The sequence below is a fragment of the Blennius ocellaris genome (assembly GCF_963422515.1).
Source record: "Blennius ocellaris genome assembly, chromosome: 22".
Classification (NCBI taxonomy): Eukaryota; Metazoa; Chordata; class Actinopteri; order Blenniiformes; family Blenniidae; genus Blennius; species Blennius ocellaris.
The window spans coordinates 6,388,670-6,410,928 of NC_137671.1; the positions used below are offsets into that span (position 1 = coordinate 6,388,670).

Consider the following 22,259-nt stretch of genomic DNA (forward strand, 5'->3'; position numbering starts at 1 on the left):
TGGTGAAATTAAGTTTCTGTAATGCACAAATGAGGTTATCATTGCTTTTGCAGCTGTTTACGGGGTCAAGGAGAGATGCCGCTTTCAATCGGGGCTCAATTTAGTTGCGAATGTGATTAGATTTGGCCCTTCCACTGTATTCTCTCTATTCGACCATGAATTACATTAGGTAAACAGAAAACTAATGCAGCTGATTGTTGTTGACATTGACATGCTTATATTGCTGCCATATAGAGCATAGGAGAACCGATCAATATAGATGTGTGCTTTGTCTGTATTTGAGGATATTTACAATGTGCGTGGACCTCATGGGAAGTTATATAAACTCCAGTAATACAGTCTTTGAATAGCTTCATTCAGACTTTAAGGGGCCTTTCACATCCAGATAGTCCGGTTCTCAGTTCACCTGGGGCGGGGTTGGGATTCACACCTTCGCTTGGTTTGGGTGGCGCTCAAATAAATTTTTGAGATGGGATCAAACCGCCTGGAAAATGTCACACAATTACAACAGCTGCTCCTTTGGTGGCGCCTCCGCCAACGCTGACCAGAGAGGAAGCAGAAAGGAAACAGGGCTCATTGATTGGTCCAGATCGAAAGCGGAAAGTCTGCTGCTTTAGCCGATGGTGACTAGGCTAAATTAGCTTGTGGCTAAAGGGTAGCCACAAACAACTGCGTCATATAGTCTTCAGACCAGATATCAATGAGTGCCATTCTCACTACTTCTTCCTCACGACTCCGTGTCTGCCCGCGAGATATTATCCAACTGTTTTCCTTCTGCGTCTGCTTCTTCTGATTCAAGCGGTCAGCTTTGTTTGTTTACTACCTAGAATGCATTGCGTGCGACGTCATGTCACGTCCTCCTCCTCCCCCCCCCCCCGAGGTTTAATTTGCAAGCGAAACGAGACCTAGCATTTGAAGGGGACCAGAGATCTCTTGTTAGATTGGGTTCAGAGTTAGTGGGAGATTTTAAATCACCCAAACGGAATAGTTTTTCCCCAAAGTGAACTCTGGTCTGGATCAAACGGGAATGTGTACATGAGACATGCCCTTGTATATTTGGGTTTTTAAAGTATTGTGGTTTTTGTCACTGAATGTACACGCATCATGCAACCAGCATCATAATATTTCCGCCTGATCTTTTAAACTGCTTTATCACACCTTTTCTATTACATTCTTTTCGCTTGATTATCTTCTGCTCTTAGGATAGCCATAAGCATTAAAGTACCTTGTTTCAAACATTACTTCACCGAACTCACACCATATTTCACTTCCTTAATTTCTGCACCAGTGATGCTTTCGCTCCACAATTATGCCTCCAAAAAGTGGCATGCTTTCTCTTTCCCTGTGCAAGGTGATTCCACTGCTTGCTTGTTGACGATTTACTTCCTATACTTCTGAAATAAATCTGACTTTACGGTAATGGATCATATAATTTGAGCAATTAAATATTTAATAACAACCTTCTGACCTTGCAACATGGAAACAACTCATCAGGGGAAATGACACACGGTCCGATGTCGATAAAGGGAAAGGTGCAGCTTTTCAAAACAGGTTGGGTGAGTATTCTCCCTTAAATATGTGTATGCACTGGAGGTGCATAGTTTCGCTTCAAAAACTAAGTTTGTTCTTTCCTGTTAAGTTTACCTAAAAGGAGTGGTAACTATCCTGAGATGTCAGTCAAAGTTATTTCCTATACTCCTACAAATGGAATGTGGGCAAATTCCACATAGAAACCTTTTTCACAATTGAAAAAATTATGTATTTGGCTTAAAAAGGTTGTCAGATTATTGTTAGTGTGGGATTATTTAGTTACATCCATCTGAATCAGGGTAATAAAAGGCTGGAGTCAATCCCAAATGTCTGTGAACAAAGACAGGATGCACAGGTCATGACTCCATCACATAGTGAACACAGAGAGACAGATAATCACACACACTCGAGTTCAGACTGAGTGACAATTTAAAATCACCACCTGACCTTACATGCCTGAGGATGGAGTACCGGTAAAAACCCCCACAAAAACAGGCAGGACATGAAGACTCTCAACAGGATGGCTTCGAAGCCCAGACTCAAGCCAGAGAGCAAGAGTGCTGCCAGTAATAAAATAGGATCCATGCTATTGGAGTTAATAGACTGAAAATGTAAACGAGTATACAAGTCGGCATTTGAAAATACAATGCTTGTGCAGAGAAGTGGGCAGACAGAGTATCATCTTCTTTTATATTTTCACAAATGACCCAATAAAGTTTGCTTACGTCATCTTATGTCATTTTAGAATTAGCTATGACCGTGCAAATGCAGTCAACAAAAGACCAGCGAACCTTAGTTCTGGTCATAAACCAGTCTAAAATTGTCATTGTATAAGTTGTGTAGTCTTCAACATGCAGTTACAGGTCATAACCGACAGTGTTGTTTTGATACAGAGGCGTGGTTTTGTTTTCTTAAGACCCACATGTCAGTGGTTCCTCTGATGATTTGCACATGACAGGTGTGAACCAAGGATAGAGAATTGTGTTCCATGTCATTTTCCTGTAAGTGTAAACTAAAGCATTGCAACCAAAAAGGCGGTTATTGACCTCAGAATTAGTGAAAAAGGACTCAAATTGAGCTCATGTTGAGAATTGAGACTTTTTGAATCATGCAAGGTCAAGAAGGAGCACCCAGTTTCAACTTTTGGGCTACATGGACAAAACACCTTTAAAGTGCTGAGAAAATGGAAACTTGGATTTGGATCTATTTCCATGACAACAGAGTAAACTCCATCTGCTCAGGAAGATTACATGATACAATTGAAATCTTCAGAGGAGCTGCTAAATGGACCTTTTGGTGAAAACTTGGTGCTCTGGGATGAGCTGTCAGTGTCTCCATCTGAGAGGCTTCTGATTTCACAGACACATGTAATGTGCAGTTACGGTATTAATACTGTGGTGTGTGTGTGTGTGTGTGTGTGTGTGTGTGTGTGTGTGTGTGTGTGTGTGTGTGTGTGTGTGTGCGCGCATACAGTGGCTGTCTGCTTTTCTACAGTAGGTACAGTGAAAAGGCTTGCTTTCTCTCCTTTCACTGCGTGTGTGTGTGTGTGTGTGTGTGTGTGTGTGTGTGTGTGTGTGTGTGTGTGTGTGTGTGTGTGTGTGTGTGTGTGTGTGTGTGTGTGTGTGTGTGTGTGTCAGAGTCTGAATGTGCGTGTTAAAGTATCACAGAAGTGGCAGTCTGTCAGCTCCGCTTTTCTCTTTGCTCCCCAGAACAATAGCTGGATTGGCCGTATGTGTGACACGTAGACCACACACCCCTAATAGTGACTGACAGCACTAAGGGCCGACGGCGGCTTGTGCAACCGGCACGCGCGTCCGCGCACGCACGCAAATTTAGTAAATGCGCACCTGAGGACACAATAGGTGTGGTTGACGACGAAGGTTTCAGTCAAGTTGCATATGTATACTCTGCAAGTGTTTGTGTGACTGTGTGTGTGTGTGTGTGTGTGTGTGTGTGTGTGTGTGTGTGTGTCTGTGTGTGTGTGTCTGTGTGTGTCTGTGAATGCGTTCATTCATGCATATGAGCTTCAGCATATGCTCTTTTGGATGTGTTCAGCTGTCTTCTTGCGACAAAAGTGTTGTACGTCGCAGAATCAAATGCCTGCATCTCCCTGCGTCAAAGCCAAACGGGGGGAAAAAGCGAGCAATTTAAATCAGTTAAAAGTCGAATCGCGTGTCATTGTTATATTGTAGCTTTGGAGATAAACTGACTCTGAGTCGCTGGGGGAAAGGTGTTAAATTCATATATGTACATGTGTTGCTCATCTTTGACTTGGAAAAAAAAATGCTTTGAAATGTATTTTCACTAAAATGATCGAAGGGCATAGCAGTGTTGTAGGAGGAAAAGGGTTAAGAGTCAATTAAAAAATAAATAAATATATATATATATACATATATAGATGACTTATATGAGCTGACATTGGTCTGTTTTACCTATTGGAGTCATGTAAATATATTCATTCTAAAAATGATTAAGCTGACATAACTCCAGTATTATCAAAATGTTTAGCAAATGATTTCTCCTATATATGGATCACTGTTGAGTCATATGGATGGAAAATAGTCATAACACTCTTCATAATGTCCCAAACTAAATGAATACAGATAAATAAATATGAAATATCTGTAAAACACCCTTTTTTGGATTGTAAAGCGGGGTAATGAGCAGTCAGAATTTGATCGCTTTAACCCTATAAATACCTCGTATTAATGTCAATTTCAAGGGTTGGTTTGCTTCTACTGTTCTGCTTCTGTTAGCATAGCCAATCACGTGAAAAGCGTGATCTGTATCAAAGCTGAGCACAAAACGGCTCCACTTTCCTAACACGCTGGAACCAATGGGACAGTGAAAGAGACTGGAACAATCCAAGTTAACCAATTCAGCACGATGGAGTCCAAAGCGTTACTGAAGATGATACCTATGGTATGCGGAGAGTCTCCTCCCTGTCGTTGATTAAGTTTAGTAGGCCATCTATATATAAAATATGATAGGTTTGTAATTGGATTATGCTTTGTGAAAAGCATTTTGTAACAGTGACAAAGAGTGGGATTTGAACACAAAATGAACAACCATTCCATTGGCGCTGCTAACAAAGTGCTGATTTTAACCTTTCCCCACTCCGGGGTTCACAGATCTGTTGCTTGTTACATCCTTCCGGACTTTCCAAATGAATCCCCCAAAGTGAGGCAAATCAATTCTTCCATGTTGAGATCTTATGAGGAGTTTATCTATCATTTCACAGCAGCGGCAGTGGTGACGGAGAAGGCCACGACGGAGCCCGGTGACCCAAATGTGTTCGTCTCGTAATCACACCAGGAAACCGGTGAACCTAAACGTGCTGTCTTTGGCCTGTCATCCACATGAGGCGGTGTTTTTGAAGTGGGAAAACAGGCTGTTGTTTTTTTTTTAACACGGTTCCCAGAGTGGGGAAATTCGAAAACCCCGGCTCAAATATGGCGAAGACGATACAGCTGTGCGAAAAAAGATGACGTAATCGCTCCCAGCGCGGTCCGCAATGTCAACAAATAACCACAATAATCACGTACTACTGGAGTTGCAGAAGCTCATGACACTCGCAGCAGGACGAGCATGGTCATAGACTTATGGTCATAGACCTATAGAACTCAATTTATTTACAGGTTTGTGATCAGGAATCTACTTCTAAATTTCTATGTGATCTGTCTTCTTCTGGGTTCTTGATGTGTTTGGTGAGTCACAGTGTCCCTAAAGGCCTGGCATGTGTACTACATGCCCGGAAGCCTTGTGTTCGTGTTCATAGTGACGTGTGTAGAGAATTTTTTTGGGGAGAAGGCTGGGGAGAAAAAAGATAGTTTTTTTCATCGTGTGGATGAACCCTCAGACTGGGAGAAAAAATTTTAAAAAGTTGTGTGCTGCAGGTTCCAGCCATCGTTTAAGGAAACTACAAACTCATTGGGGTTTCATCATCCAAGTGACGAAATCAAGGCTTTTTTGTGTTTAAACAGTCATGGTGAGCACTTGAATCCGGGTCACTTTCGAGTTTGCATGTTCGAATTGTGCCTTTGCAGATACTTTAGATTACCTGGGACTACTATTTTTTTCTCCCAGGAGTGCATCAGTGGCTGCTCTATGATGGAGCAATGGCTTTTAGTCAGTGTCAGTTGAGATATTTACAGTCATCATGGTGTTTGCAAAGAAAGTATAAAAAAAAAAGCCATTTGTATAGACAAGTAGCAGAATTACTACACTTTTTTATCCTAATTTTAAGTTTTTTCAAAAGCTTTACTGTTCATATTTGACAACAACATGGCTCCAGATTGCACTCGTTATTTTTGCCTGATTTATCCTCACAGTAGAATCACGTGACAAATGACATCGCAAAAAAGTTAAAGATGCAATAGGTGGGATTTCAATCTGATTTACATTGATCCCCATCGTGTTGCATAACAATGCAAATGAGTTGGACTTATCAATCAGAAGTGTGTGTGTGTGTGTGTGTGTGTGGAGTTTTGTCTGATTGTGCCAAGATTAAATGTGTGTGGGTTTAGAGAGAGAGAACGAAAAAGAAAGGAAGAGAGCAATGGACTTGAGGAAGGGGGCAGCACTGCTGTGCATGAGAGTGATGAGCCCTCTGGTCAAATAGCCCCTCCCCTTCGCACACACACACACACACACACACATGCATACACACATAAACACACTGCAAAAAAAGAGAAAGAGGCTCAGCTTGCTGCTGGCCCTTTAAGAGCTGAGCCTAGATCTCACAGCCTACAATGAGGGAGGGAGAATAGGAGGGACGGAGGCAGGGAGAACGAGAGAGAGAGGGAGGGTGTGAGTCTGAAAGTGTGTGAGTGGAGAGAGAGAGAGAGAGAGAGAGAGAGAGGTAGAGAGAGAGAGAGAGAATCAGCAGTGTGTGTGAGAGGTTGAAGGATCACTTCTATCCCGTCTTGTTTTGGGGAGACTAACCTTGTTCATCTGAGCATTGTGGGACTGTTTTATGTTGTTGTTGACGAGAGAGACGGACCCTTACTCCAGCATGCTCACTGAGCCTGAGCTACCTCAGGAGTGTAACAGGTACGTGCCGCTTTTCTCACGCGCCCGCGCGCTCCCTCACACTGACACACGCGCAAATAGATACGTGCACGCATTCACGCACGCCGCACGCCCACGCGCACATTGACACAGGGGCGAAAGTGGGGACAGGACAGAGGACCCCGGGGAGGGTGAGGTGTGACGGGGAATAAAGTCAGAATATATCGGAGGGAGCGAAGACGCGTGTTGGGCAACTGTCTCAGTGAGTTTGTGTGTGTGTGTGCGTGTGTGTGTGTGTGTGTGTGTGTTTCTCTCTCTGTCACACACACACACAGTCAGAGATGGTCATTGAGAGTTGATGATTGACTCCGACGCTTTCGTTGCGGGCGCAGCGTTGCGCAGTGCGCGGAGCGGAGCGCAGCGATCCGTGCGTGCGCGCACTAAAAAAAAAAAAAAAGACGCTCTTTTTTTTTCTCCACTCAGACCTCCCGAAGTTTGTCTTCATTAAAGTCTCACACTCATCGCAACACTGCTGTGTGTTTATTCTCCTGCATGTGTGTGAAACAGAAAGTTTGACAGAGGTGTGCGTCAAAGTCAATGTGCGTGTTCTTATTACCAAGGATCTCCACAACTTCATTCACAACTAATAATAATAAAAAAAGAAGCTTAAGTTCTTTAAATGATCACTTTTCTTATATTACTTTCCTTGTGTAAAATTATATATATATATATATATATATATATACAGTGAGGGACGAATTTTACAAGTTGATGGAAATCGCAAAAGTAAACAAAGTTGCAGTGTGGATGACGAGATGTTTTTTTCTCTCATCTGTTGATGTCTCCTTTCAAAACACTTAATTAAAAGTTATGATTTATTAAAATAGATATCTGTCCAGGCAACTATTTTTATCTTAATCTTGATCTGTTGTAAGTGTTCATACCCGAGGCATTACTGCCATTTCTTACTTTAGGAGTGATTTATTCTACTAAGCCAAATTCAATACATGCAAACCGTTTTTTTGTAATCCCATTGTCAATCTGCATGGTGTTGTTTTTGTTTTTATTTTTCTCATTCCTCATGTTAATGCTAATCTCACTGTGCTGCTGTGTTGTTTGTGCAGGCCTGCTCCATTTAGAGGTGTGAACCCTCTAACCTTGCCCTTCTCTACCACTGTCAACACAAGTGGCTTTCTTTCTTTTTTTTTTTTTTGCATGTGGAATAATAGTTGTTTGATGCTAATGCTGCGGGAGGCAGATTATGTTATAATACCCAACGTTTTAATAACGAGCGCGCACACACACACTCCTGTCTCTCCCACTTCGCCTGCTTGACTTTTTATTGCATTAAAGCAGTGCACTGTTTTGCCCGATGAAACTAATCTTTTGTTCCGAGATAAACTGGGGTCGGTTGGGTGGGTGATGTGGTGGTGGTGGTGGGGATTTCAGGGGCCCCCTTTGAATTAAGAACACATTTAGAAGTGGCAAAAAAAATGTGTTTTTAATAAACCGTTCAATCCGGCAAAGTGGTTGAAGAGAGGAGGGGGTGAGAGAGAGAGAGAGAGAGAGAGGAAAAAGATAACAACAGCTAGGAGGAATTAAAAATTTAAAGGATTACACAGAAAAGCAGAATGTATGGAGATAAATGTAGGGATTACAATGACTTAGGAGGAGAGCGCTTAAAACTCTTGCTTTCCAGTAATGCACTCCATCACTGTGGCTCTCCTGGTCGCCGTGTGTGAGGGAGTGTGCGGCTCTTCATATGTGTAGATGTGCAAGCAAGAGAGAGAGGGGTATCTTCCATTCAGCAGTGTGTTTCACAAGTGTGTGTGTGTGTGTGTGTGTTTGGAGTGTGTGCATTGGAGCGCCGGTCTCTCGGTGGAGCGGAGTGTGCGTGAGCTGCCAGTGTGTGTGCGCTCCAGCCTCGGTGGTTGCGATGCTCTCAGTTCCTGCGTCTCTGTAAGTGTCCGCTCGCCTCCTCCACTTCACTTCACCCATGCGTCTTCTTTATCTCCTCATCACACTTCCTCTTCTCTATTTTCCTCTTTCTTCCTCTTTTTGTTCTTTATTTTTGAAATTGTTCTCTTGTCAAAATCAACTTGAAGCGACTGGTTTATTGAAAATAGCTGACAGACAAGAGTTGAAAGAGTTGTTGTTTTTTTGTTTTTTTTAAAGGTTTGCATGAGGAAAACGTAATACGGGAGATATAATTTCATATTTGTTGTTATTGGATGTCGAATATGACTCCTATTACTGTTTTTCACTCTAAAATGTACAGTATCAGACACATTATTTCAATACTTTTCTTGTTATTCTTTAATGCATTGACTGTCTCAAACTGTCTCCATTGAACATCTTGAATTGCACTTGTCATTTGTTTAGATTTTTTTAATTACTTTTGGGTACTTTGGACACTCTCCTCTGTTGCATTTTTTTTCTTTTCAGTTGAAGGAGGAAATAGTGGAAACACACTGACGTTGCTAGCACAGTCTCATCTGTTTGCACAAACAGAACAGACATATACACATAGAAAGAAACGTGGAGAACGCCAAAACAACCAAAACACAGAGGGGCAGAGAGAGGGAGGGAGAGAGAGGGGGGGAGGGAGAGAGAGAGAGAGCAACATTTTGAAGGAGCTGCTGATGGAGAGATGAAGGGGAAGAAATGATGTGGTCAAACTGACACATTCCTTCTCATTGAGCAAGGAGTTGAAGAAGCAGGTTTACAGAAAAGTGAGAGTGTCAGGGATGAGAGAGAGACACACACAGAGAGAGAGAGAGGGGTGGGGTTGGGGGGAGTGAAAGGAGGAGGCGAGCAGAGGAGAGAGGAAGAGGTCTCTGTCGATGTGGTGTTAAGGCAGTGGTGGATTTTCACACCCTTCCATTTGTCCTCCCCATTTACAGGGGTGTGTGTGTGTGTGTGTGGGGGGGGGGGGGGGGGGGGTGAATGGGGGGTGTGGGGGGGCAGTCAACAGTGGACGTGTCAACACTTTGAACGGTTTTGGGAGGAGACACTCAGATACAGGGTGACAGTGCTTGTGTGGCGCTCGGTGACATGGGCGGCATCAGCAGCTCCACATATTTAAAAAGAAGTGTCTCACAGTAGTTGCTTTAAATCTAATTTTGTTTTTGAAAGTTGAATCGCAGTCTTAATCTCAACAGGTAACTCTCGCTTTGAAGTCATTTAAGATCTTAGAGCAATTGGCATTAATAGATGTGTATATTTGATCCCTATTAAACAAGGTGCGACACTAAAAAAAACTGCTTTCCCATTAGCTAATCAGCACTTATAATCCCACTTTATGGCTGCAATAGCAGCCAATTCACTTAATACGTGTTTAAAAACTTTGACACTTCTACCACTTCAAAATGACTGTTTTTGTTTATTTGTTTATTCCTCCATGCTATATTTACAGACATGTATTTATTAGTCATATAGGGAATTGAGCAATTTTAAAAGGCAAAATTCTTCCCGGCCTGGTGATAACAACTTGTTTCCAATTTAAGTGAACAGTGCTGCTTCCAGTGTAAGTGTCGCTGTACTTCATTTAAAAGGGTGAGATTAAAGTAGGGGGTGTGTTTGAGGAGGGGGAGAGGGAGAGAGAGAGAGAGAGAGAGAGTGAGAGAGAGAGAAAGAGAGAGAGAGAGGTAATTGAGTAGAGTGTCCGTGCTCTGCAAACTAATGCGCCATTCTGCCCCTTTCTTCCCCTGTGGCCCTGTCCCGGCCTCCCTCTCTCTCTCTCTCTCTCTCTCTCTCTCTCTCTCTCTCTCTCTCTCTCTCTCTCTCTCTCTCTCTCTCTCTCTCTCTCTCTCTCTCTCTCTCTCTCTCTCCCCCACCACTGCCGCCACCTCCACCACCTTGGACTGGAGGCCATTGTCTGGGCCATATTGTCTGTCCCCAGAGAGCCTTGATAACCGTGTCTCCATCCACAGAGCGAGCAAAGCAAGAGGAGGGGAGGGTGGGGGGCAAAAAAAAAAAGAAAAAGAAAAGAAAAGAAAGAACGACAGACAGACAGAAAAATACCAGAGGAGAATGCTAAACCCTCAACCCTCCCTCTCTCCTTCGTTACTTCCTCCCCTTTTCTCAGCGCACTCCCACTGAAACCCCCCACTCTTTTCACCCTTCCGCAACTCGGCACGACCTCCCACCCCGGCATGATCAGCTGACCCTCCTTCGATAGCCAATAGGAGAAGAACAGAGTTGGGGGTAACATTGCGCTGCATTTGCTCTTGTTGTTGTTTATGGGTGGGGGGTAGGATGAGGTAAGAGGAGGGGATGAAAGAAGGTGAGAGTGACAAGAAGTGCTGGTGAGAAGTGGGACAAACTGAGGGAGGGGGGGGGCACAAGGAGAGGTGTCCCTTTAGGCCCACTTGACACCGGTCATATGCTGTGAGGTCGCAGGTGAGGGTCAAAGGTCAGGTGGAGGTATTCCATTGTCAACGGGGCAAGGAAAGGTCCGGCCGCTTGCCTGCGTATACTGTATGTCCCTCGTCTTTCGCTCATTCAAGCATCTTCGTCTGTCCTCGTCTTTCTTTTCTTTCGCCGTCCGTCAATCCAGGCAGCTTGTCTTACACTAATCCCACTCTGCTTCCCTCTCGCTCCCGCTCTTTCGTTTGCCGTCCCTCCAATTGACAATGGGAGACAGTGTCAGAGAGCTGGGATCTCCCTGCCTGGGCGTTACAATGAAACCTCTGTGTCTCCAGGTAGTCGGAGAGGGAGAGAGAGAGAGATAGAGTGAGGGAGGAGGTCAGAGGACGGAAAAGAGGAGACCATTTGGGCTGAGGTTGGGAGAGTTTCAAAGTGCGGGTATGAAAGAAAGGGGCCAGCTGGGACTCCTGTGTGAGTGTGTGTTGTCATTTATGTGAGAAAATGAGCTTGCATTTGTCTGTCTATGTGTGTCTCGGTGTGTGTGTGTGTGCGTCTCTGTGTCTGGTTTGCAGGGGCAAGCCAAGTCGCTGACAGTGAGACAAATGTTGTGACTCCTTTATGGATTGCTTAACAAATGCAGCACAAATAGTGGGCCTGGCACAACAATGGAAAAACACTGTCCCTCGCTCAATAAACATTATGCAGCGTCTCCTTCCCGCTAAACACCAGGGGATCAGGGCCGGCGTCCACCGGATGCACTTTTCCTCTCTCCGTCTGTATCTTTTCACAACCCCGACCCCCCCCCCCAACTGCCTTTTTTTCTATAGCGACAGTTGAGATTTTCCCACACGTTGACTTTGCATAGATAGATGGATAGACAGATAGCACCATGAACTTTCTCCTCACTCGTCTCTTTTCCTCATTCCTTTCCCTATAATTTAATTTTCCTCCATACTCTCGGTGCCAGTGCAGATCCCGTCGTCCAGTGACTCAGTCTAAAGACATAAATATGGCCTTAAAGAGGGGGAATGAAAAGAGCTGAAACATGACAAGGAAAGTATGTGAAGCGATGCCTCGCTGGTGACTAAAGCTTTGGGTGGATGGGCAGACGAGAGGCAGACTATAATACAACAGAGAGAGAGAGGTAGTCCCAGAGGCCACATGAGTTAGCCCATGTCCTTTGCTACTCCCCCTTCTTTTTTTTTCTTTTTTTTTTTTTTTGCACTTTCCCTCCACACATACAAAACACATGACTTTTTCTCCAGCATGTGTGTGATTAACAGCGGTGACATTAGCTTGTGTGTTATTGCCTTTTGTGGTTCGCCTGGACAGGAAGCATGGTTTGGGCTGCCCGCCGCCGATTTAGGGCACCTCACAGAGGATGCTTTGTGTTTGCGAGGCCGAGTGTGTGTGTGTGTGTGTGTGTGTGCCTTTGTGTGTGTGTGTGTGTGTGGGTAAGGGTGTGTCTGCATGTGTAAAGAGTGTGTGAGCATATACAGGCAGGAGCTGTGTTCACAATTTCTCCTTGTTAGACACAGCTTCCACAGAAAGACTCAATGTGGTCAAATTCTTAAAAAAAAAAAATGAAAGAAAGAAAACTCCTGAATCATGTGCTAAATTGGCATTTCCCACACAGGTCGACGATATTTGTTTTGGATTTTTTTTTCAAAACTTTTTAAGTTTATGAAAGTGTTGACAAGGATGGAAGAATTGATATTTCTTGGCCCTCATATCAATCGACTACTTTCAGAAATGTTCAACCATAACAAAGGCACATTGAGGGAAAAGACAATATCCCTGACCTCTTATCGCTATACCACCATCTAAGCTTTTCCTCTGTTGCTGCCCCGCACTTCCCACTGTTCAAAAGGACAGCCTATAAATAGGTATTAGGCAATATCCTTAAGAGTCCGTTCAGAGAAGAGGGGAGAGAAGGAGGGAGAGAGAGAGAGAGAGAGAGAGTAAGGGGAGGGATGGAGCGACATTCTTACAAACAGCTGATTGTGTAAAGAGGGAGCAGTGAGTAAGACAACACCGGCAGAGGTAGGGAGAAAGAGCAGGAGGACAGGCGGCGGTGAAATAAGTTCAAGAGAGTGTGACGGAGGGACGGAGGCAGAAAGAAATTGTTTTGAAAGTGGAGACGAGGAGAGAAAGATGAAGGCGGGGGGGGGGGGGGGGGGCTGGCAATAAGGCAAGTGATAGCGCGACTCGAGGGAAACATTTGTTTAAATTCCTGCCTGAGGTGTCATACGGATGTAAATGTTGCGGTCGGCTCCTCGGAGGCAAAACGCCCTGGGCGCCTTATCTAAAAGGCACATTCCGCTCAACTATTTTGATATGCCCTTCCATTCCCTCAGAGAACAATTTCAAAGATAGCTCACTTTTCCTCACAAATAGACCCGCACCTGAGTGACAGGCAGGCTGCTCTGAGCACTGTTAAGGTGGCTAAAGGAAAAAAAAAAAAAAAAAAAGGCATGCACACACACACACAAATGTCACTTTGACTCCTGACAGCGCTTTAGAATTAACCTCCGTGCTTATTTTTTATTGTAGACATCGGATTCGAGTGACTACGCGTCCCGTCTGTGTGCAGTTGAAATAATGGGACTGTAATTTTTAATGTGTGTGCACACAGACAGAGACATGCACGCGCGCGCACACACACACACACACACACACACACGCACGCACACACTTTATTGTGGAATTCTCCAGAGGAGGCTCCCACGCTCCCTGAAAGCTTGTTCTGAGTAGAGGAGTTAACAAGAGCAGTTAGCACCATGATTATGTTAGCAGCCAGACACACAGAGCGAAAGAGCTGAGCCTGTGTGTGTGTGTGTGTGAGTGTGTGTGTATGTATGTGATAGTCTGTGACATTTCTGTGATGGCTGCTTTGTCTTACCCTCCCTCTTCATTGAAGCTTTGTCCCAGTTTTGCTTAATTCATTGGAAAAGTGTTTCTAGGAGCATTTTGCATGCGAGTGCAACCATCGTTCACATGCCCATAAGCCTGCTGCCGGTATTTAAACACACTCGCTGGCGTAAGCTCGCCGATGCTGACGTGCCAACATCAAATGGACGCGTTGATTACAGCAGGCGGCGGCGGCGGCCAGGAGACAGTTAACCACCTCTGATGGCGATTATTCGGCCCGTTAATGGACGTCCGCCGCTGTCCGATTAGTGACTTAGCGGCAGTGGACATATGTGATATGAGAGGGACTTAGTTGAGGAGCCACTAATCATCAAAAAGCCAAGGGGAAGTGGCGCTCTAATCTCAGCTTAGCACTCTCACCGTGTGTGTGCGTGTTTGTGTGTTTGCGTATACGTGTGTAGGTTTCCTGCAAAAGAAAAGATTCCGAAGGGGGAAAACAATTTCTACTCTTCTACTTTTTTCCATTTAATTTAGAAATCTAATGTACACTAAAGTCCTGCAATATGATTGTTGATATGTTATGATGCCTGTTTGACAAGAAAAAAAATTTTTTTGTCTACAAAGGGCAAAAACAGGTTCACATTCTCTAATTAAGACCTGGATGCCCTGCCAGTTTATCGACTTATTAAAACCTCATCTTTTTTTTTTTTTAAATCCTCAATCTCCCCACACTGTTCAGACAGTTTCCTCTTGGACTCCACCAGCATGACAGCCAAAGTGCCAAACTTTAAATGAAGTAGCCTGCGTAACCTGCACACCCGCTGTGACCAATTGTATAGTAATTCCACTTCAAAGGCGAGCAAAAGGGGGGTGTGAGGGAGGGGTTTATAGCCGGAGAGGAGCTGTGAACAGTCTCTCCCCCCATTCATAGACAACCACCTCTGAGGAAGTGAGTAGCGAGAGTTTTGGAAGGGGGCTGGTGGGTGGGCAAATGGAGGGGGGGAAAGGAGTAAGGGGACAAGCACTGCAAAACAAATGATGGCATCAAATATTTGCCATTGACTTTTTTTTTTTTTTTTTCCCCCAAGAGAGTGAAGTCCTCTCGCTGCCCACAGAGTTTTTGGACACCTGTGTTGTTTTCTGTGTTAATGAGTAACCGCTTCTGTCTGTGTGTTGGCAATCCAGGCAGATATCGCAGCGTGGCTACTGTGGTTAAATGATGGATAATAAAATTGTTTATTAGGAATTATAAGAGGAATTAAAATGGCCAGCAAAGCATTCCAGTTTACAGCAAAGTATTGATGATAGGAGATGTGTGTGTGTGTGTGTGTGTGTGTGTGTGTGTGTGTGTGTGTGTGTGTGTGTGTGTGTGTGTATGTGTATGTGTGTGTGTGTGTGTGTGTGTGTGTGTGTGTGTGGTGTGTGTGTGTGTGTGTGTGTGTGTGTGTGTGTGTGTGGCGTTATAGCTGGGCAGAGGTGTACACAGGATACAAGGGGAGGTGTGTATAGGTCTGAAACAAAAGGCCTTTAGTATGAGGGAGTGAAAGGAGGTAAAGTAAACAGGCAGTGGTGAAGACAGACCTGCAGTGTTCAGGCCTCTGTTCTATGTATGCACACGTGTGTGTGTGTGTGTGTGTGTGTGTGTGTGTGTGTGTGTGTGTGTGTGTGTGTGTGTGTGTGTGTGTGTGTGTGTGTGTGTGTGTGTGTGTGTGTGTGTGTGTGTGTGTGTGTGTGTGTGTGTGTGTGTGTGTGTGCGTGCGTGTGCGCTGCATGGCTCAAAAGCTCTGCAGTTTGTACAGCTGGGCCTGCCGCTTGCATTGGATGGCGCGTGAAACAACACACACACACACACAGACACACACTCGTCCGCACACACCCAGCACTGTCTTTAACCATTCTACCGTACATATCATAAATGTTTTCATTTTCACTATGATATCAACTGTATTTAATGACAGTTGTGTCTTATCTGTGTGTGGCCTTTTGTCTCTAAAATCCAATATCATTAGTCACTTTTTATGGCCAGATTATGCTGAGTAACTCTGAGCACCCAATATAGAGAGATAAAGCAATCAGCTGCTCAAACTTGTTCTTGGTATCCAGAGTTGTTTGACTGTGCTTTCGTCGTATTCACTTATGCTTCCTGTACAAATGTCTCCTTCATGAAAGTATTGCTCCAATCCCAGCCTTACTATAACAAGAAGGTACAATTAATAACCTTGATTAATGTGATTGAAAAAGTTATTCTTTTGGATTTGATTAATTACAACATGTACAATGTAGTGCTAATTTTTTTACTTAATTCACTCGAGTTTGTATAAATAGTACCTGTAGTCACAGTCATGTCTTGGCACTAATATGAAGAAAAGAAGCCAACATGAGCTAGAATAGGCCGAGGCTGCACTGGAAATGCTCAGAGTGATGTTATAAGGCCTTTAGAAGTGGATGGACCTTTTTGAAATACTGAACACTTATTAACACTCAAAAGCAAATGTTAGAAAAACAAATGCTGCTCTTCACTTTTACTGAAATCTTCATTGTAGGGGGGTGGAAATATATATATAAAAAAAAAGATGTATACCATGAGAACAATTTGTAAATTACCTTAAATTATTAGATAATCTGTACAACCATCGACATTTCTCCTAAATAGTTCCCAAAAAAACAATTACAGGTAATCAAATTACCCCACCATGGCAGAGAGTCGGTGTTTTTCACAGTATTACTTCAGCGGACTTTATTCGATTTCCGAGCGTAACCGTCCCTGGATGTGATAAAGCCGCACGTTGCGTTCCTTAGCGCTTTGCTCCCCTCATCGCCTCCAGTGAGCGCCACTCAATATTGTTTGCCTTTCCACTGTCATAAGGTAAATAAGCAATGAATTAGTGGCAGGGCTGCTCCCAGGAACAATGCCAGATGTACAGTCCAGAGAAAATCCAATAGAGTCAAGAGTGTAATCAGTTTACCGGAGACAAGCAGGGTGAGAGAGGGGGGGGGGATTTGAGGCTGAGGAGGAAGAAGGAGCAAATCAGACGCAGGCACAGTTGGGATAAATACGTGGTCATACAGGTTCTGCTGAAATAGAAAATGTTGCACCAGAGTAAAAGTGAGCCTGGTAAATCAATGGGAAGAGAGAATTTGGAGAGTTTAGGAGTCAGATGCCTGTTGCTTTTTTCCCCCCTCACTGCTCTCAGCCACAAACACCCCACACCCCACACCCCACACCCCACCCCTCCCCTGAAGTTTTCGCAGCCCCTCCATCCACACCTCCATCTCTCCATCCCTGTCATGTGTTGCCTCTGCGCGACTGAGCGTTAGCAGCCTATTACCCAGGGTCATAGTCGCAGTGGCTTCAAGGCTGACAAGTGCATCTGAAAGCACTCAGGCGATGCTGAGAACTACATTAAATTCTATTATTGCCGCATAGTCACCGCATCCCTATTCAGCTGAAGTACGGGGAGGCAAATTTACCTTGTGAGAGACAGAGTTCACCTAATAGATGTGGCTTTATATCCTTTCCTTCTTTTCAAGGGAACAAAGCCACAGTAACAAATGCAAACAGCGGGGCTGTCAGGCTGCCAGCTATTTTCCTCCAGTTCCCTGCATTGTCCAAAGGTTTTCATAAACACATATTATTGTCACCGTACGCACTGCTCTCACTCTCGGTCTCCCTCTCGTCCACCCCCCACCCTCTCTCCCAATCTGTGTTTCGTTCTGAAAGCCCATTGTCAAGACATGGTCATTTCCTCCACAATACCAGAGCAAGCGGGCTCCATTTGCAGTAATGGCCTCTGTCTTTTGGAGACGTGAACATTGAATGGGCCCCACGGTAAACATACTGTAAGACCTGAGAGTGTGTTTGAAGGTCTGCCAAGAAGCGGGGCGCCCGCGAACCAACCGAAGGGTAGATTGTGACGAGCTGCACTCAGGGAACTCGGCCGTTTGCGCGAGCGACAAAATGGGAAACTTAACCAGAGAGTAACCCAGTTGGGCGCAGTTTGATCGGTCGACTGGGGATGATTGGAATTTGATGAATGGAGTGACTTCCCTATATTTATGCCATTTATACACATTACACAGAAAATAGGGTTAAATGTGATCACGCCATCGAGGGATTTACGGGCCTCGTTTACACATCACCCATCATTCACCCCCCAGTTGTCAACCTATTATATCATCTTTTAACTATTGCTCACTCTTCCTCTGTTTTTTTTTTTCTCTCCCTTGTCTCTCTTGTCTTTCTATCTCCTGTTTTCTTTCCAGGATGTCTTCCAAGCGACCAGCCTCTCCATATGGGGGGACAGATGGAGAGGTAACCATGGCAACCAGCAGACAGCGAATGGAGGATGACGAGAGCGAGGGACTGGGCGGTGTCATCCACCTCCCCCTGTCCTCCTACTGTGGCAAGGTGTCCCCTCGCTCGCCCCCCAACTGCAACTTGGACAGCCCCCCCAACACGGTAAGGACACGCTGGCGGGTTTCCGTGTCTTCGATCTGGGTTGGTTTGCTTCACAGGGCAAAAGGCGCCCGCCCGTAGGCGACGGTGACGTTGAGGGCTGACTCCACGTTGCATTGTGGCACTGGGTCCGACGTTTTGGGGATATTTAAGGCAACTTTGGTCCCCGTGTGGAATAATGCGTCAACAAATCTTTCCATCTAAAGTTATCCAAAATTGATAAGAAATCGATTCATAACTTTCTCAATGATGATCATTTACATTGACAGAGTGTCAAAGTGTTGCAACTTTTATACATACATTAATGGGATTTGATGGATATAATCCCTTCTGGTCTACGTATCCCTCCTCTCCTGTATTGTTTTTACCTCAGGGGGGAAAATAAATGTACCAGCAAACCAGATATCGTGAGGGAAAGTCACGCAATTAATGTTAAACCTACGCTCGTGCTGTGCACTGGTTGCCTCACTCATAATTGTAATTCATGGTTAAAATCCAGGCTGTTTTTTTTTTTTGTTTTGTTTTTTGTATTTTCACATCTGTTGACGGGTGCTAGGCTGAGGCTTTTGCTAAAGTAAGTCTCTGCAACCAATGCGCCTGGAACGTCTATTATGGTGTTGCATTTTGTTTTGTCTGAATTACATCATGGCATTTGTTACATTAAGTTTCACTGAATAAATGGAAGTCGTCGTCGGCGTCAAAAACATCCCACCCGCTGCTTTAATCACAAATCACAGCCTGAGTACATTACAAACAAAAGATGACAGAAACCAACTCAGCGAGGGCAAATTCTTCAATGCGCAAACACACACAGATTAAACGCACAAAGCATGTTGGGAATCTGAGTCTAGTTTAGTCTTGAGAAGTGAAAATACATGTGTGTTTTTGATGAAAGTTAAGAGGACTTTCCTCATTTGTTGGTTTTTCCTCTATTAATAAAACACTAATAAATATTCATATAGAAATGTTGACAAAGAACTACAAGAACACCCCTGGAATTGAATGGCGTTTCCGATACTCGCATGTATGGACAGAAAATGAAGTGAGAAAAGTGAGTTACCTCTTGACACTGTGGACTCCATTGGCTCGGGCCTCATCTCTCCATCCTTTCTGGCTTTATGCCCTTGTTCTTGTGTGTGTGAGTGTGTGTGTGTGTGTGTGTGTGTGTGTGTGTGTGTGTGTGTGTGTGTGTGTGTGTGTGTGTGTGTGTGTGTGTGTGTGTGTGTGTGTGTGTGTGTGTGTGTGTGTGTGTGTGTGTGTGTGTGTGTGTGTGTGTGTGTGTGTGTGTGTGTGTTTGAGAGGATCAGGGTGGAAAGTGACCCCCAGGGCTCGGACCCCAGATGAGATTATGTTCACGGTAATCCTGACCTCCAGCGTTACAATGGGGCTGCAAGCTGTAGGGGAACGTATCCTAATCTGTCTTTAATACGGGCTTTCTAAAGAAGCTGGAGAAGTAGGTAGCACTTGTGTGACAGTAACTCGCAACCTTTGCCGGGAAATTGAAAATGAAGAAGAAGAAGAAAAATATTTCATTTTGTGAATTTATTCACTAGAAATTAACTTTCTTGACCTTGAGTGTTTTGTCATGTACTGAACTGCGTATATAATGCATTTTTTGGATGAAAGCGTATAAAATACTTTGGACACCTTTCATGGATTGTTTTTTTTTTTAGTCATCTTTTTTATGAAATACACTTTTTTTTTTTTTATCCACTGAATAAAGCGAAGCCATATACAGTCTGGATCTCAAACTCTCCTTTGACTTCGCCATGTTGTTTACTCGACTTAAGGTGACCAAACATAAAAATGCTGCACATATCTCGACAATGAGAAGACAAAGTACGAGGATGTTTGTCTGGAGATTGACAACAAACATGAAAAGAGACAGAATCCTAAAAGGGCACAAATTGACTTTCTCTTCGAGTGAAAAGCAGTTTGGCGCTGGGAGCTCGGTTCTTCTTCTTCTTCTTCTCCTTTTTCCTTTTTTTTTTCCCTTATTTTTAAATGGGGGGGAAAAAAAAGGGAGTTCAAGGCTACTGTTTGGGTGCACACGTGTTTTTGCTTTTATGTGTGCGCCACCAGCCGTTGCCTTGAGCCCATTTGATGCACGGTTGCGTGACTGCAAAATGTGAGCCATTGGAGTGAGTCATTTTCTTGAGGATGAAGTGTGACATTGTGTGGTGGTGCTGAATGTATGGCTCTGTGTTTGTAAGTGCCATTTGTGTTTGTTTGTGTGTGTGTGTGTGCGCGTGTGTGTGTCCGTGCATGTACATTGGAATTGCATCTTCTCTGTGATTTATGTTAAATATTGGTATAGGCCAGTGCTGTATATGGACTTATTGCAAACGTCTGTTCGTCTGTTAGTTGACATGTGTGTGAGAGCACACAGATATATGTGCATTTTTGGACGACTCTGTTTTCTTGCATGTGGCTCATTACACATTCTACACATGTGGTGTGATTTGCAGTACATGTTCGCTACACAAGTGTGATTACGTGATGGTATAGGGTACTACATGTTGCAGGTCACTACTAATTTGAAAACAAAATGTTGATCATTGACCCTGGAAGAGACGAGGTTTAACATTTTAGCTTAGTCTCCCGTGTTACCTCTTCCCTTCCCTGATAGACATTGCGTCATGTTACCCCTGTCCCGGGCCCTCACCTGGACACACACCTTGTCACAGTGGATTGCATAACTATACAACTGCCGACCTCCCCCCCCCCCCCCCCCCCCAGTGCTGACAATAAACGCCTGCATGCTGTAAAACAATGAAACAGTGCTTAAGAGCCGTAATGGAGATCTAATTCTGTAATTAGCCGAGTGATTAGCCTCGAGGCCCCTCCCACGGTGGGACCCTGCGGTGCTGTGGCAGGGTGCCAGCTGTAAAACCAAAGTCCTGGGACCGGGGAGGGAATGCACAGTCACATGCAAGCCCGGGCGTGCGGAGAGGCACATACACCACTTTATGCACCCGGTGTGTTTTTATCTTTGAGGACCGTGATTAGATTACTCCAGTTGTAGACTATACAAAACGGTTAAAATAAAAACATGACAAATGCAAGTTTGTGCTCAACTTGTGTGATCACTGTCCTTAAATTGCCAAATCACCTGCTTGCCTGCCTCTGGACACAGGAAGTGAGACAGTTGGTGTGTGTGTGTGTGTGTGCATGTGCGTGTGCGTGGGTAAGATACATGTGTTGTTAGAGCGATGTGTGTATTATCATAATAGCTGGTGTGGATTTTATGCATGTGTGTGTCTGGGGACTTATCTGCCTGCTTGTCGTAGTTGTAAGATGTGTGTAATTTTCTTTTTTTTTGGGGGGGGGGTTAACAGTGCCAATCCCTTCACTGTCAGACTGTCAGTGAGGATGTGTGGATGGGGAGCAAAACGGGAAGCAGGGAGGGAGGGGGAAAATTTATAACAAGGTGGGGGTGTGTCATCAGCGGGGTGCTCTCTCTCTCTCTCTCTCTCTCTCTCTCTCTCTCTCTCTCTCTCTCTCTCTCTCTCTCTCCCCCCCTCTCTCGGGGCAGTTGTTGTAAAGTGATAGTGGGGGGGGGGAGTAAATGGCTCGTCGGCGACTGGTTGACTTGGAAGTGAGGCAGCAGGGGACGGCGAGAGGAGAAGGGAGGGGGGGCCAAGATTACAGCTTTATCTTGTCATAGTAAATTAACACGGTGGCGGAGACGCACTCAGCCACACACTGACCTCTTCATTCCGCCTGCCTCGCCTGCCTGTTCAGCTTTGGCTCGGACGCCTCACTTTACCTGCTCGCTGCAGCTGCACCACCGCACACGCAGGGAAATGGAAGGGGAAAAAAAGAAAAAAAAAGGAGGCATATTTTAAAAGTGTCAGATTATTCTCTTTTTGAAAAAAGAAGAAAAAAAAAGAAAGCAGTTTTACACACACACAACACACACACACACACACACACACACACACACACACACACACACACACACACACACACACACGGTCCGGGGACAAGAATTGTGGCCTCCATAAATGGTTTGCAAATGAAT

At 44.5% G+C, this 22,259-nt stretch overlaps 1 protein-coding gene across 1 annotated transcript in view; it reads left to right on the top strand.

Annotated features, from left to right (window-relative positions):
* Positions 1 to 6,409: 6,409 nt before the first annotated feature.
* sox5 (SRY-box transcription factor 5) overlaps positions 6,410 to 22,259 on the top strand; it is a 98,067-nt gene continuing 82,217 nt past the window's right edge. Inside the window, 2 exon segments of the mRNA XM_080518170.1 lie at positions 6,410 to 6,582; positions 18,043 to 18,238. Of these exon segments, the coding sequence (XP_080374296.1) occupies positions 6,506 to 6,582; positions 18,043 to 18,238 (273 nt within the window). The 5' untranslated portion in view covers positions 6,410 to 6,505.